This window comes from Ptiloglossa arizonensis, chromosome 12 (genome assembly GCF_051014685.1).
Source record: "Ptiloglossa arizonensis isolate GNS036 chromosome 12, iyPtiAriz1_principal, whole genome shotgun sequence".
NCBI lineage: Eukaryota > Metazoa > Arthropoda > Insecta > Hymenoptera > Colletidae > Ptiloglossa > Ptiloglossa arizonensis.
The window spans coordinates 11,194,981-11,211,535 of NC_135059.1; the positions used below are offsets into that span (position 1 = coordinate 11,194,981).

The 16,555-nt window shown below is 42.2% G+C and overlaps 2 protein-coding genes across 2 annotated transcripts in view; one reads left to right on the plus strand and one right to left on the minus strand.

Moving 5' to 3' along the window:
* The window catches only part of Rudimentary (carbamoyl-phosphate synthetase 2, aspartate transcarbamylase, and dihydroorotase rudimentary), a 37,993-nt gene that overhangs the window by 16,488 nt on the left and 4,950 nt on the right, over nucleotides 1–16,555 (plus strand). Inside the window, exons 14-18 of the mRNA XM_076324261.1 lie at nucleotides 8,142–8,390; nucleotides 12,302–12,553; nucleotides 14,320–14,484; nucleotides 14,664–14,825; nucleotides 15,791–15,962. Coding sequence (XP_076180376.1) covers nucleotides 8,142–8,390; nucleotides 12,302–12,553; nucleotides 14,320–14,484; nucleotides 14,664–14,825; nucleotides 15,791–15,962 — 1,000 coding nt within the window. The remainder of the gene's footprint in view (nucleotides 1–8,141; nucleotides 8,391–12,301; nucleotides 12,554–14,319; nucleotides 14,485–14,663; nucleotides 14,826–15,790; nucleotides 15,963–16,555) is intronic.
* On the minus strand, nucleotides 39–6,758 carry LOC143153184 (uncharacterized). Its single transcript, XM_076324115.1, has 4 exons — nucleotides 6,126–6,758; nucleotides 3,930–4,228; nucleotides 1,253–3,054; nucleotides 39–909 (listed from the first exon to the last, which is right to left on the minus strand). Exons 1-4 carry the CDS (start codon nucleotides 6,347–6,349, stop codon nucleotides 322–324), a joined length of 2,913 nt encoding a protein of 970 aa, XP_076180230.1. The 5' UTR covers nucleotides 6,350–6,758; the 3' UTR covers nucleotides 39–321.

The window sequence follows — 16,555 nt, forward strand, 5'->3', positions numbered from 1 at the left end:
AATTATATATTTCAATATTTACACACGGCCTACGGACGAATATATGTCAACGAATATCGTCCGAACCGATTTTTATCTAGAGCGTAGATCAGGTTGTCCGCTGGTATGCGTGCGTTTCGCTGGTCCTCGGATTAAGGAACGCGTTCAGTCTTTTTCGAGTATAAATAACGTTAAATGCTAATAAAGTACCAGATTGGTGTTCCTAATGCTTGAAATTTATTAGCGAACGACTGGAGCGATAATAGAACAATGAGGGACCAAATCGGTCGAAACGGTTTGCGGACGAACGTGTAATACGTTTCTGGAAACGAAACGCGGGTTTCAAATGTACGTGAACTCCGAGTCTTCGTCGGACTCGGTACGGTCCATGATCTTCACGAATTTTTTCGGTTTCACGGTTTTCGATTCCGTGGCCGACGAGTGTTGCCTCGTCGTGTTCGCTTCGTCCGACGAATGTTGCCTCGTCGTGTTCGCTTCGTTGGCGTTTCGTACATCATCGACGATGCTCCGTGTGGACTGTTTTCGCGATCGTTCGACGCTCCCCGTCTCCGACGAGCTGATCGATGCGTCGTCGTGGGTTTCCTGAGCGAAACGATCCCTGAGCGGGGCGACGAATATGGCAGTTTCCGGATTCCTCTTGGGCGTCTCGGGCGGTTGATCCTCCTTCGACCACGAGCTCACGCTCTTCCTTCTGAGCAATTTGATCTTGTCGCGGTAAGCTCTGGCGTCGTTTTTGTACCGTTTGTACTCGAACAGAATGATCGATAACCGATCCGCGTGGTCCAGGTAAATCGTTTTCTGTTGATCGGCCCCGTATTGATTGCAACGTTCGGCTATTTTGATAAAGTGTCGCACGAAGAAGTCCAGTAGAGCGCATAACCTTGGACCCTCGAGCTCCGCGCAGCGTATCTGAAAAACGAACGGAACTAATTGGTCGCGGGTCCGACGTTTAATCGCTAGTAGTGTCGCAGATAAGATTAGAATAGACGAATCGAGTAGAGGAAAGATTAATTCAATAATTGTCAACGGTTTTATCGATCGCGGCAAGGTGGTCTCCGTGGTCTCGTTACGGTGGGGACGATCGATAAATGAAACGGTACGAAAAAAGAAAGAAAAAAAATAGCCACCGATGATGTCACTTTTCGAGAATTTCAGTGAAAAAAGAACCCGACTCGAGCTCTCGCGTGTCGTCATCCGTCGTGGAAGCATCAAGAACAATGTTATCGATCTTATCGTCGAACGTAAAACTCACCGAGATTTCAATGATGGAGTCCGTAGCTTTGCGAGGGTTAATCAGCGTTTTATCGGTGACAAATTGAACGTCGTGTCGCTTTCGTTGTTTTTTAATCGCCTCCCAGAATCCAGCCGTGCCGAATTTCTCGTCGTCCGAGGCGTATTCATCGCGCGATTGCGAAACCGGTTTCGAGACCTGCTTGACCAACGCCGGATTGATCAACGTCAACGTGTCCGCGGTCAATATTTTCAGCAGGCCCGTGAAATCCAATCGCGGGAAGAAGTTCTCGCTGTAACGTATGTTCTCCATCGCGTGGAAAACGTACATCACCGGGTTCTCGGTGATGCGTTTCAGTTGTTTCTGGGTGTGGAGCATGTGCTCGCTGGGCACCCGCTGAAAGAGATTCCGTTCCCTGATGAAGTAATCTCTGAGAGTGGGATCGTTCTGGCTGATGCTGCGGTAAAGCGAGTCGAGCAACGTCAACAGACACTCGCCCATTCGGTTCACGGGCCATTTGGACGGTCGGTCGTGTTCCTCGATCATCCAGAACAGTTTGTGCCTGATGTGAGCGGTGGTGAGACCGAACATGCTGTCGAACACCGGTCTCATGAAGGTTTTGTGCAGCATCAAGGTGATCAGGTACACCTGGACCTGTGCCTGGGTCATACACGTCTCGAGGTATCGTTCACCGGTGGGAAACGTGAGCTGCCACTCGAGATCCTCGTTGAGATTGCTATTGCCGCGTTTCGGTACGAAACCTTCCGGTACCACGTAACACCCGCAGTCCTTGATCTTCTCGACGTCGTCGTAGTTCGGCCAGGTGCTGCGCGGCCTGTCGAGCCATTCTTGAGCGCAGATCGGCCATTGGAGCCAAATGGCCGGTATGATCTCGTATTGCTCGACGCGGCTGTGCGTCGCGTTGTTCAACACCATGATCTTGTCGCAGTAGAGGACGCAACCCTCGCGTCGTCTGTCCTCGACCGATTCTTGATCGAAACCGAGACACTTGGCCAGCCGATAATCGAACAGGTTCATGAAGTGTTGCATGAACACGGTACTGCTCGCGTAGAACAGATCGTAATTGTGCCGTCTTAGGGCCAACTTGATTCTTCGTTGCTTGCTGTTCAACAGCTGCTTCTTCTCGTCCCTGGGATCGTAGATTTTCCCGTCCGGTGTGTAAGTAACCCGTTTGAAGCAACGATCCGGCAGCTCTGCACTGGCTAAGAAAATCTTCACGAATTCCTCTTCGTTCGAGCTGTTCTCGGACCTGGACTGTTGGCTGAGATTGTTGCAGCTGCTGTTGCTATCGGTGTAATTGTCCGACCGGTAACCGGAACTTAGGCTACTGGTGAGACTCTGTTCGCCCGATCCGTGGACCTTCGCTCGAGGTAATTGTTGTTTCTCGCGGCGACGATCCCGATCGCCTCTAGGTCCTTCGTTCCGGAACCTCGTCCCCTGATTCCTTCGTTCGTCGATCGCGGAACCGTTCTCGAAATCCATCTCGACGTTACGATTCAAATGGGAGAAATTGTTCCTGCTCTCGGACCGGAATTCATCCTCCTCCTCTAACTCCTCCTCGTCGTTGAAATTCGCTAGGGACATCGCGCGACCGCACTTCAAGTTTCTGTTTATCGTTCCTCGTTTCGGTTCTCGTTGCTGACGCAGACTCGAGCTCGTTGCTTTGAACCCGTAAATACTGCTGTCTCCGTCACTGTACAACTCGTCCTCGTTCTCGGCTATCGACGACAGCTCCATCCCCTCGTCCTTCGAACCGTGTTTCGCCATTCCGAATTCTTCGAGCAACTCCAGCTGCACGTATCCTGGATACACGGGGCAAACACGACGCGTTCGTTAGAATGGTATTGTTAACGCGACAGGAGTTCGACGCTGTTCCACGAGCCGAAACACTCACAGGGAAAAAGAAAATCGTCCACTCGACTCGATATTACACCGTTGCTATTTACTAAATCGAGCAAGCGTACGACACAAGGAACACGAACGAAATATAACTCAACGAAACGAGATGCAAAACGCATCCGAAATGCGTTCGCGAATTCCACCGTTGCATCTCACTTCGTCGCGTTTCATTACGTTCAGGTTTCATACTTCTATACGCGTTCAACTTACAAGGGACGATCCCCAACTTGGAAATGCTAAAAATTCTGAAACTTGGGGGATGTGTAGGGCATACGTAGATATCTATTGTGCACTCTTCTTCGTTACTCCAATTCATTTCAACTCTTTTTAGAACAAGAGTCACTCCTTAAAACTGGACCTATCGCGCGACAAAAGATTCGTTAATGTTCTCGAACAATGGACCGAACAAATTGTAAACAAAACTCGATATTCTTATCTACCATTCGTCGCACGATGGGTCTTTTAAGAACTGACTTTTGTCCGAAAGTTTTTTCCCCATCTGGCACACTTTCCAATTTACAACGAGAAAATCAAAAATATCGGAACACTCGAAGATCAATTTCTACCTGTTGACGTAAATTTCGATCAACGAAACAAAAAATTGCGCGATACGTGTCTACGTGTACAGAATGTACCCCTAGATACCTCCAGAGTTTCAGAATTTCTTCGTTTCCCGAGTTTCGAAAATTGGACGATTCCCTTTCCTTCTGTGACTTTTCATCTCGTGGGACAACGACCAACTCCAATCGTCCTTTACCGGACGATGGTTCTTGCGTACCTTGATGCGCCGTAGGCTTCAACAATATGTTGTACATGATCGAATCGTTCACTCGGCTGTAGTACGAGGGCGAGTTCTGTTCGACGATTTCGACATTGTCGTGCACCGTGTAGATCCGTACCGGTTGCAGTGGCTCGATGGTCGGGCGAAAGGTTTGTCGCATGGACGTGAAGCCAACGTTTCGCGTGACGTGCTCCTGGAGCACGTCCGGTAACAGGACGTGCTTCTGGGCGGGCAAACGTTCGTTCAACTCCTCCTCGCGGGACGACACCAACGTTTTCTTCACGTGGTCGATTTCCCTGGAAACGATTCCCAACGTTACCGCGGTTTGAATTTAACCGCGAAATTTCGAATACGAACGCGCGATAACGAACAACGGAGCGGGGCAGACGGATGTATCTCAAAGGTACGCGAGCGATCCATTCGTTGAATTTTGTATTAGTTATTATTGTTATTACGAACGGTTTATCGCTCGATAATTGAAATTATTTATATTTGCTGCGGCTACAAAGGTTTCCGCGGGTAATCTTCGAACAGAGTAACGAGGAACGAAATGTAGATTCGGGGAACGGTCTTATTCGCGAATTTTATAATCTATTATACTTAATTGTACACGATAACGGAGAGAATGACTTGAACGACTTCAACGAGCTCGGGAAGTTTCCTCGAAAGGAAGTATTTTTAGTATTTAGAATTAAGTATCGGTTAGACTCATCGGGCAATATACAACGGTCACAGTGAAGTGAACATTTGTCAAAGCTTTGAATTTCCATCGGATATTGGGTAACGATTTTCCAGTTCGGTTTCCAATGCGTTGATCTACGTTGATCGTAAAATGACGATCGATGATACGATCGTTCACAGAATAGTCGTGCACAGGCGCGGAAATGAAAAATCTTACGGATTAGCTCTCGACGAGTAAAGCGTTGGAATAACGCTTTCGTCGGTCGCGGTAAAATTTACGATTACACCTGAACGAAACCGATAAGCAACTATTTATCGATCCGGAATATTACTATCCTCTAAAGACGTAAGAAATATCTGTGTACGATACGGTACTATTTAACGTAAAATACGACGCGACGCGAGAGAAATAAAATATAAATAACAGCGATACGTAACGGAGCAAAATTCACCTAAACCCAGTTTGAAAAAAACAAAATTATTGCGTTTTGTTCCGGATATGTCAATTCGACTTATCGCCGAGGCTTATCGAACAGATTCTATCTTAGACGCGACACTATCTATTGTTTCGATAGTCTCGGCTCGCTCGATAGTTTATTGGTGCACAATTAATTCGAACGAATTTTGGTCTTTTGGATAAAAATTTCAAACGAGCAATTTTTACGATACCGTGAAATCGTGTCTCGCGTAGAACCGATGAAAACTCACCCGTACAATTATTCGAACGAACAGACGTCACGAATATAATCGTTGAAAAGTGTTTCTATTCGTTGGCTACTGTTTGGATAGCTGTTTATATCGGAAACTGGTCTCGCCAAGAATAAACCGTTTACGTGAGGGAGGGAATTTTCGATGCGTCTTTGTCGCGTAAATTTCGGAAGACGAAGAGATCGAAAGAAACGAGGAACGCCGAGAAGGGGGGAAATAATGTAACGACCGAGTGGTACGTTCAAAAGTGGGCTATGGAATTCTAAGAAACGTGTATCGCGCGAGATAGAGGGAAAATATAATAGAACTGATAAGAAAATGACACTTGAAATTCGGTAGAGCGGTGAGAGGGTGGCGAGAGGTTTAGACAAAATTTGCCGATTGGAGTGTATCCGCGTTACACATAGATTGAAGAGGTTCAGATTGTATAGATATTGCGTAATTAACTAAACTACGTAGATAGAAGTGATTTTTTAAGCCCGTTGACCTCGTGTACGGGACAGAGACGAAGAGTCGATTTTTGAAAGACGGGGGCAGGGGAATCGGTTACACGGTGTAGAGAACGAAAAACGATCGCGATCGAAAGGTCGAAAGGTTGAAACGTTACGGTTACGATGATCCCCGCGCGCACCGAATAGGAAATTATTATATTTCTCGCGGCAAGTTACGTCCGCGCGTTGATTAGATTACGACGAGGAATGTTTTTCGGCGATGATAATTAACGTCCGCGTTAACGATTCGAAAGAAACGAACGGTGAGAACGAACCCGATAAATCGATACGTATACGTAAATGTAAATCATACTCTTCGTAATTCCTGAAGAACTGGACGCACATCATGAGATTGTTCAGGACGAAGTTTTCCGGATTCCTTTCGATCGTTTTCCTCATCAGCAACAGTTCAATGTCCTCGTACTCCTCTTCGTTCACCGTTTGTGCCTCGTCGTCGTTCGCGTACCCGTTCCGTCCATTTTTCCCGTAGGCTTTCCCACGGGGGCCTCGTTTATTCTTCGATTTGGAGTTCCCCATCTCGCGTTTCCAGTTTCACGGTTTCTAGAAAACGGTGAACGCGCACGGATTACGTCCTCGTTACGCGTAATTTCACTTTCCCAAATTGATATTCGCTCGAACCTGGCGCTTCGAGGAGTAGTCAACATACGCGTACATGACGCGCGTTTTAGGCACGAGATGACACGTATTCGACACTCATCGACGAGACAGTGATCCAGCACTGGGTTTCCGTGGCCGATAAATACCTACCTATCTTGTTATCGAGCTACGCGAGGCGAAGCAATTTTAATCCGTGCTTCGCTATCGGCTATCGACGAATGAGTTGGGCACGACAAAACTTTTATGTTACCACTGACGACCGTGTCGCACCATGATCGAGGTATGGTCCCGCGATAACGCTTTTTCGTGGCTACCGCGATTAACGGGAACTCCCGATGCTACGTGATTCAACCCTTAATCGCGGTACCTTTATCGGGTCTCCAGTGGTCGGGGGTAATTCTCAACCCGACGTTTAAATACGCTTCTACGATTCGGAACTGTGTGAACTCTGCACACTGCGTGAACTCCTCTCGCGTGTCACAGAGGAGTTGCTAAGTTGGCAAGCAGGACATCACTGTCCGATGGGATAAATGTGTATATCTTTCGCGAAGAATCTTATGCGTTTTTTCGCGAAGAATCTTACGCGTTTTTTCGCGAAGATTCTTATGCGTTTTTTCACGAAGAATCTTATGCGTTTTTCCGCGAAGATTTTTATACGTTTTTTTACCGAGGAGATTAAAAAAGGTTTCAACGTTCTAATTCCCGACGAAAGCACAGACAGAGCTACCTAAAAGAAGTAGTTTCCGAACATTTTATAGAATTTATTCCAATAAAGATCTAATAGCATCCTTGGACTCGCCAACTTACCGACTACCTGTAGTACATTCTCATAGACATCCGCGACGGACAATACGATCGAACTTAGTTTTGTACGCGAGTGTGTGTGTACGTGTAACGTTACAAGGAAGTCGGATGAAAAATCCGCGCAAAGTGTAGAGCCCACTCGCGAAGAAACTACAATATTTTTTTCGATGCTGGTGAAACTGTACGCGGGATAGATTTGAAAAAGAAAACACGTAGCTGCTCGTAATATTCTTCCGTTCGGTCTTATCGAAATACGCTCGATGAAAAATTCTCGTTTCCGATCTCTAGTCCCGGATGGCTACTCACTGACGATGGCTCAACGAGTTGCACAAACTGCCACGGTGCTCCGCTCCGATACTCCTTGTTGCGTATTATGCAACAACGTGGTTGTTGCACGTCCAGCTCGTGCCGGATTTACGCGCTCGATGTCGCAGAGATTAGAAGGACGCTATATGGAAAAAAGAATGTGACTCGATCGTTATCTAATCTTCGCGCAAAACAATGTTCGCATCCGGAGTAGCCGATTCCAGTTAAACGTGTAACTTACGTACGCACGAAATCGAAACACCAGGTTTACACGGTTTTACGTTACACAGATCGGTTGTAGACCCTAGGACGATTTATCTTGTACGGTGGAAACTGTCGACGGTTTAGTGAAACTTTATTTAACGCGATTATCGTCGCTCGAATGCGATAAGCTGTGTTTCGTGTAGATCTGATAAGTTATAGAGAAGTAGACAACTACGTGTATCGTTACAAAGCTTGTGACGATAAAGCGTTTGAAAAAAAAAAAAGAAAAAAAAAAGAGCCGGTCTTCCGATCGGAGATAACGAACGTTAATTAACGATGAGTATTCGAACCTTATATTACCGACTAAATCGAGCACGATGATTGTTTCGTAACGCAGGTGGAACCGGTGCAATGGACCTTCGAGAACATCAGCATGAACGAGGACTCCAGTCCGAGCGAGCTTCGTCATCTGGCCGATTTCCTCTCGAAAAAACAGTTCGATCTTATAATCAATCTACCGATGAGGAATGGCGGTGCACGCCGTGTCTCGAACTTCATGACCCACGGATATCGAACGAGGAGGCTGGCTGTCGATTACTGCGTACCATTGATCACGGACGTTAAATGTGCCAAGCTGCTCGTCGAAGTAAGTACGATACTCTGATCGGGATCCACGACCGTTCGATCAACGACGATCGGTTATTAATTACGATTCACAAACGATCGAAGTTTTCTGGGGTTTTCGGGGACTCTAATGGACGGTATTTACGGTCGTATTGATTCGAGGTTTTCGCGCGTGTAATTCCCCGTATTTTTTCAAAGAGCTTCGCAAAGAGTAACTACCTTGAACCAAGGGATTGGATGACACACTGATAATGAACTGTGCCGATCGTTATCGGTGTATGGTGTAATGTAATTATAATCGTATCGAGAGTTGCGACAATACGCAAACATCGAAAGTCGGTAGAAAGGTGATCTCTTTTTTGAAAACCGATGGCCTCGAACTAATAATATTTATCGCTCGTTCGTTCGGCTTCCTTATTCGGTTTTCCATGTGGATTCTTTTTCTTGATTTTTCTTTTTAAGATTCGCGTCGTAACGGTCCTCACTGTCCCGAAACAATGTTCCATTAATAAAAGATACCGAACCGAGAGCTTTTGCCTACCAGACGTTCGAAAATATCGATCATTTCTTTTCTCTTTGCTCGTAGCTTTCGTTGAGCGTTTTCCAGTTTTCTAAATTACGAGGAATATCGTTTCGGAATGATTCGATCGAAAGAACTCGAGAAATTGGCCAAGTAACGCTAGAAACTGTATCGATCGAAGAGAAAGATTAAAATCGAAACACTCGGTGCACGCGTAAGCGCTTACTTAAAGGTTTATTTTTATTTTCATCGATATCGTTATTAGCAAAAGGCGTAGTGAGATTAAATTAATCGCTGAATTTTAATAGCGGACTTTGAACAGCGATTTTCTCGAAACAATTTTCTCGAAAGACCGAAAACTTCTTATAAATTTGACACGTGTACAAGGTAGGTGTACGGGTCGGAACCACAACCGGAATATCTGCGATAACTCTACTTTCGTGTAAACAAATATTTCTCCCTATTTTTCATTTTACGAGACGAAACGTGTATCGTCGAGACACGTTATCGACAGCATTTGATTCGAAAATACGAAAGGAAATGCTTTGTTCGGAGTTCTGGAGTAACCCCTCGCAAGCTGTAAATTTCTTTTCTCTCGTTATCATTTCCTGTTTTCGAAAACTCGATTGTAAAGTCCGTTCGAAACGTGTCAATTTATAACTTTCTTTCGGACGATTATCCGCGATTGTACAATACTACAATTATTGAAGTCGACGAGATATTTAAAAAAATACGTGGCTCGCATCTGGAAATCTGAAATAGTGATTACGATTGCGCTTCTTTGATTACACGCGGGCATTGCATCGATATTTGAGCTGTTTCATTGAAACAGTCACCTGTCTGTTATCTCAGCAAACGCTAGTTTCAAAGTTCAATACGCTATGTGCATGGAAGGAAAATGATTTGTCGCCGATGAAACGACACGTGCCGCGGCACACGTTTCTCGTTTCGGTCGATTAGAACGTTACATTGGTGAATAAAGTTACGATAACTGGGTCGAACGCACATATATACGCGAGACGAGCATAAAGACCGTGTTCTCTACGTGAAACGTGTGAAGCGCAACATGGAGGAATGAATCGATTATTAACGCGTACAAGTATCGTAGGATCTTTGTGGATTCGAATCGAAAAATTGGTAATATTTATGCGAAGATGCCACTTTCGTTGAACTCGTAACTGATACACAGGAGAAAACTCATGCTCAACGTGTACTTGTGTAAATTAGAAGTTTTTCTTTTTGTCACACGTGGCTCGAAGAAAAAACTTTCTACGACAAAATGATAACTGTACTTTAACCAAAGTAAAAATTATATACGGTATCTTCTAGGTACCTGTGCTTCGTGACAGTTATTTGATAAAAACAAAGTAAAAAAATGTGCAAAAGATACTTTTCAATTTCGGCAGTTTTTGCAATAACAAAAATCAGAATTTGATACTGTGACTCTCGAAACATAGTATTGAAGAAAAATAGCATTGTTTCCAATTACTTTTTTTGACGATCAAGTTTTTGCAAAAATCAATTACTCTACGGGCCATCCCGTGTCAAATCGGACACCGTTTGCACTATCATTTTGAATTTCATTGAAGTATGAATAAGTTGTAATCTTTAGTCGTATTTGAGAGTATCTCGAAGTACTTTTTCACATTTTGAGAATTGTTAGTCTTACAGCCGTTCGATGAATTATCTCTGTCGATATTTTTGGTGCTGACAATGGAATCGTAGGAGTATCGAAATAAAAAAATTGTTTCAATGAACGATAATACCAACAAATTTGAAAATTACGATTAAAGAAAAATCATTTCTCCTGGGGCCCCGGTTACGCGTTGGCAGTCTCAAATATAATATTTAATCTACCCTTACGTTAAAAAATACACAACTATCTATCGTCTTATCTAACGTCTTTCAATGATTCCTCCTTTTATCGAACCAACAATTTTTACAAATTTGCGATACACAATTCACGTATTTCCCCCTTTTCGTGCCCGTAATATAAATAGTTTATATCCGATTTATTTGCCCTTTGCATGTGTTTAAAAGTATTCAGCTTAGAAAAGATAACTCAATGACGCTGAAAAACATGTGAAGTGGATTCTAAGATAGGAAGAATATGTTTACATAACAGATACTTAAAAACTAGTTTACGTATCGCGTTTACAAATCGGTCTTATCATCTGATCCGCGACTGCTGTTTGAAAAACGTGAATGGTCGATACATGCGATACATAAAAGGACAACATTCGAAAATTAAGGGAGCCAAACGAACGAGAGAAAAAACTAATTTCTATAGTTCTTCTCTAGTGTGCTATGAGCATCTGTTAAGAAGTCATCTGACAGGATTTGCGAATCGTATTAAATCGAACGTTTTAATCGGCCTTCGAAGACCTCCGACTGAGCAAAAATTGCTCCACCTGTCCACATTCTTCTTACACATTGTACCTTAATCTAAGTGACGTCTTTCCAGCTTCCCACAGTGCATATACTGAGCATGGTTCGCAAAAAGTTCCACGAAACGGCACGGATGCTCGCTTCGCGCTAGCTCGATACTTTTTCTCAATTAGCTTCATTGCTCGAACCAATTAGTACTGCGCAGAGATCGTGAATTACCAAGCCCCTGTGAACTAAACCACAGAGAGGCTTGCTCCACCTAATCCTCACCAAAGATCCCCACATTTGTACGCAAAAACGGTCACATCGCATAGAAATAGAATCATCGTATCCACGGAAAACATACGAAACAGGTTATAGGTAGGAAACTTTATCGCATAATAAAATTCCTGAGCTGTAGTTGCAAAAATTAAGAGTATTTTTAGTACAGATCCGAAGAAGTGTACCACGCGCTAAAGGAGAATGTTAAAAATCAAAATTTGCGTAGCTCCGGCACTTGAAGTGTTAAAAATGGCACGATAAGTGTAAACCAGAAAATGTTACTTACACGTAATCTTTAATCTCGACAATAATTGCGATTACGTTGAATTTATCGGATCGTATTACGAAAGATAGGTAATTTTTGTTGTTCTCCTGCTACTTGATATTCCGAGTATCTACGCCAATGCATTCCCTGATTTTATTTCGATATCTTTCCTATTCGCGTTATTCGTCGCGCGATTTCTATACGCATGTGATCGCTCTGAACCGTGATTAAAAATTCGTCTGATTCGATGCACGACGACTGTATCGATTCGTTGGCAACATACGATATCTGCGCAGTACGTGAGACTGCTATGGCAAGTGACGCGCGAGAAATGCACGCGAACGCGTGAGTTGTGTACTTCGCGTTCCGTGCAGTTCGACTCGTGTTCCTTTCGCAGGACTTGTTGTCAGCAGCTCAGAGTAGCTCGACGACGTTCAATCGTCGTATCGTTGTGTCACGAACTGACGATGTTTAACGTGCGGTGACGTCCGTTTCGCAGGCAATGAGGATGCTCGATGGACGCGCACCTCGCATGAAAACTCACACAGATTGCATGACCTCGCTAACGATGATCAAGCTACCCGGTTTCATCGACGTCCACGTGCACACGCGCGATCCTGGCGCGGTCGACAAAGAGGACTGGGCATCCTGTACCGCGGCTGCCCTCGCGGGAGGTATCACGATGATCCTCGCGATGCCGAACACTAATCCTGCGGTCGTCGATCATCAAACGTTCTCCCTGGCCAAGGAGGTAAGTAGCGTGCAGACCACCATTAAACATTCGAGACTCTATCCACTTTCAGCTTTTTCGCGAAACTGTCAAGGTTATCTCACACTTTAATCCTCTAACGTTTAAGAATCTTATTGGCAGTGTACACAATGTTTTTCTTACATGTTTTTGTTCGATTACGTGTTTTAATATCGGTGAATAATACCGTACATATATATAAGTATTCTAAGATTGTTTCTCTTATATAATATTAATTGATAATACAAAAATTAAGATGATTGTCCCCCTTATGTAATAAAAGATTTAATCTAAGATTAATTTTCTTATATATATTATATATATATATTAAGAGAGGGGCAGAGAGAAAGACGCAAAGATATATAATCGCAAAGTGATTCTCTCATTTTACAGATACTGCTTCGCACAATTTCCTTGCTGTAAAACATAGACCGAAAGTATTTTTTCATATTTCTTTTACTTACTTGTTATATTTTTATAATAATAGTAAAAATAACTGAATGCATAGTAAGTTATTCTGACCAAGTACAGTACAAATTCATCGCTGCAATCGTTTAATTTGAGCCATACTTATATCATCGTACATTATCTGTACGTCATCACACGATTTGATCCAATTACATTAGTACGTCATTACACGATTTGAACAACCAAATAGGTTGTTCGAAAAGTCATTTCGTTTTTCAAAACGAAGAATATATAATTTAATCAAATGTTTATACGCTCTAAAAAAAATCGTGTTTCATTTTCAGCAAAAAAAACGAAATCACTTTCCGAACAACCTTATATAAGTGGAAATAAGAAAAAAAAATTCTATAAACATTGTCGAAGAAACGATTCGTTAAGAAGTTACAATAAAAGTATGAAATAATGACGAATTTCCTGTTAGTAGGTACATTATAACGTAAGAAGAAGTCGATGATATGTGTGTAATCTATTTGTGAGCGTTGTGTTTACTACTTGTCATCTGTAAAGTTGATAGATGTAATTTTTATCGATCTCTTACCGTTAATACTATATTTCAAAACGATGGTCATATAATTCGATACAAGAGTGACATCGTTGAGAAATAAAGTTAGGTTGTACAACTAACCAGTAGCTACTGGTACCAGTAGAAACATCATGAATCACCTTCAAAGATTTCAAAAATCTGATAAACACAATACATATAAACACATTACGCAAATACCATCGATTTGTTTATAGACTGTGATATACTACGAGGAAGTTCGTTCTAATTTCATATCTTTTTTATAACTTTATAACGAAATGTTCGTTCGACTGTATTTAAAAAACGTTTTTTCTTATTTCAATTCATGAAACATACTAGCACCTCGTAAATGTTATCCGATACTAACGACATGTCATCATTCACTGTTGCATTTCTACAATATGTAAGGTTTAAATGAATAGTTTTCCTTGAAAATTTTTTTCTTTTCACACTTTTTCTATGTTCGTTACGTATACAGTGGTCGATCAAATTATTACAAACACTTTGAAACTACTACTTATTCGAAGTTTGGTGAAGAATATATATCTATATGGCATTACGAGCCAGAAATATGAAAGAACTGTCGAAAAAATATCAAAAGCATGCAGAGATGTGTTCAGGTAATTTATAGATGAAAAAGGTGGCATATATTCCTTTCATCGTAAAAACTTTCAAATAATAGACATTGTAATAATTTGATTGCCCATTGCATATTCCACTCACTTCGATGTTTTTCAAATCGAAATCATCCTCGAAATGTTTACAATTTTTTCGATAGCGGGCTCTCAGCAATGCAAGATGCGATTACGGGATATTCGTCGGCGCCTCGTCGGACAATTATAGCATAACACCGGAATTAGCGCCATTGGCAGCAGGTTTGAAGATGTATCTGAACGAGACATTCACGACACTCCGATTGACCGATCTCACCGTATGGATCAAAGTACGTCCGCGATCTTCGATCGATTTCAAAAATTCACCGGTAGTTCCCCGTGCAACGATACCACGTTCACGGAAAGTACACAAATCGCGGAGATAACGATCACCTTTACACGAAAGATAACGTATGCAATACCGGGGAACAAGTTTTCGGGACGAACTGAAAATCCTTGCTCGTTGCAGCACTTTCAAAGCTGGCCGAAAAAGTACCCGATTTGCGTGCACGCGGAGGGCCAAACAACAGCCGCGATACTCTTGCTGGCTGGGTTTCACAACCGACCTATCCACGTGTGTCACGTGGCGCGAAAGGAGGAAATTCAAATTATACGCGCCGCTAAAGAGAAGGTGAGTGCCCGATAACAGGACGATTCAAAAATACATGTTCATACTTCAACGGGGGGGAAAAAGCAACAAGTGAAACTGCCCTATGAATGCGCGCTCTGTATACCTTGGTTTTTCAATTACGGATCGAAAAAATATGTTCGGTGTAAAAAGCAAAATCAATTTTTCGAAACCAGGTTACCGGAATATCATCTGAGAACGAATGTAGTACCATTAGAGTGACATTTTTCTCGTCGATTTTTCAAATACGATTTTGTAATGACACGAAACAACGTCAAAATTTCGTATGAAAGATACTTCTGTTGCAAAAAACTCTCGAAAGAATTGTATTTAAAAACTATTATTTAAATACTATTGTCCGTATCCAGGAGATGAAATTAAGCCTCAAAGTTGCAGGGAAAATAATGAATTTAAGCTTCGGAACAGTTTTGAAAAATTGCAATTTCTTTGAACAATATGTTAAAAAATTTTCGCTTTTTACACTTTATTTTATACAATTCATTGTTTTTTTATCTTTTCATCTTAATATTTGAAAATGTTGGCAAATTTTGTTCGTTTCTTTCAATGAAGGTTAGCATTGGTACAATAGAATCAACTTGAATTGTAAAAAGATATGATATAATAGCTGTTTATATTATAGACACGTATTGTTAATTAGTCCTTGACTGTCAAAACCTGTCGCCAAAGGTAGAAACGGTCCGCGGTACTGCTTCTGATTGGAAAGGTAAGAAAAACATTTATAACCGCGTGACTAAACTGAAAAATACAACTACCCGAAAACTCTCTATAACCGTTGTTAAATATTTCTTACATTTGTTTTATTAGGTGATATCCGTTGTTAGTGTGTAGATTCACCTGTTGAAGTACGGATATGTATTTCAGGAATACCTTGTGTACTCGATTCTTCGCGATTCGAATTCTCGAGGAACAACATTCGCGAGGAACAACATTCGTCGTTTTTTTTACAGGAAATGGCAGTCACTTGCGAAGTCTGCCCTCATCATTTGTTCCTCTGCGACGAAGACCTCGAGAGAATCGGTCACGGACGAGGCCAAGTCCGACCGTTATTAGGGACCAAAGAGGATCAACAAGCGCTCTGGGAAAATTTGGACGTGATCGATTGCTTCGCGACGGATCACGGTAAAATATGTTATTTGTGTACTTGTACTTAAAAGCGCTGAAAAATCGAAGTTGTATAATTATTTGGAAAAAACGGGCACAGACTTCCATTTCGTTGAACTTCGGATGTAACGTAGCGAGGAATGTCTCGAGTAATATGCACTGTACCCGATGACCGAAACAATCGTGATACAAATATTACGACGAAAAAGTTGTACCTGTTACGTTACATTTACTCCGATATAAACGATAGAAAGCAATGTTTACAATGTTTCATCGAAAAGATCCAACTCGACCAATTTAGGTTTCAGATATTTCGCACTTTGTGTGGAAACGATGTGACACCGACTCCATGATTTTTCACATTTTATTTTAAAGTTCACAGATTGAGAATAACGTTACAATTATAACCGTAATATTTTTACATACAGTATAAATTGTACATTACGATTTTGAACGTGTATTAAAATACACGTGTACACGAGACACGTATAACGTCTATTAAGAACGCCTACGTATTAAAGTAAACGTAACGTAACGTGTACAATTCTCTTTTGCAATTTTTGAACCACGATCGTGTTCCATATTTCGATAAACTGCTAGGTACTTTTAAA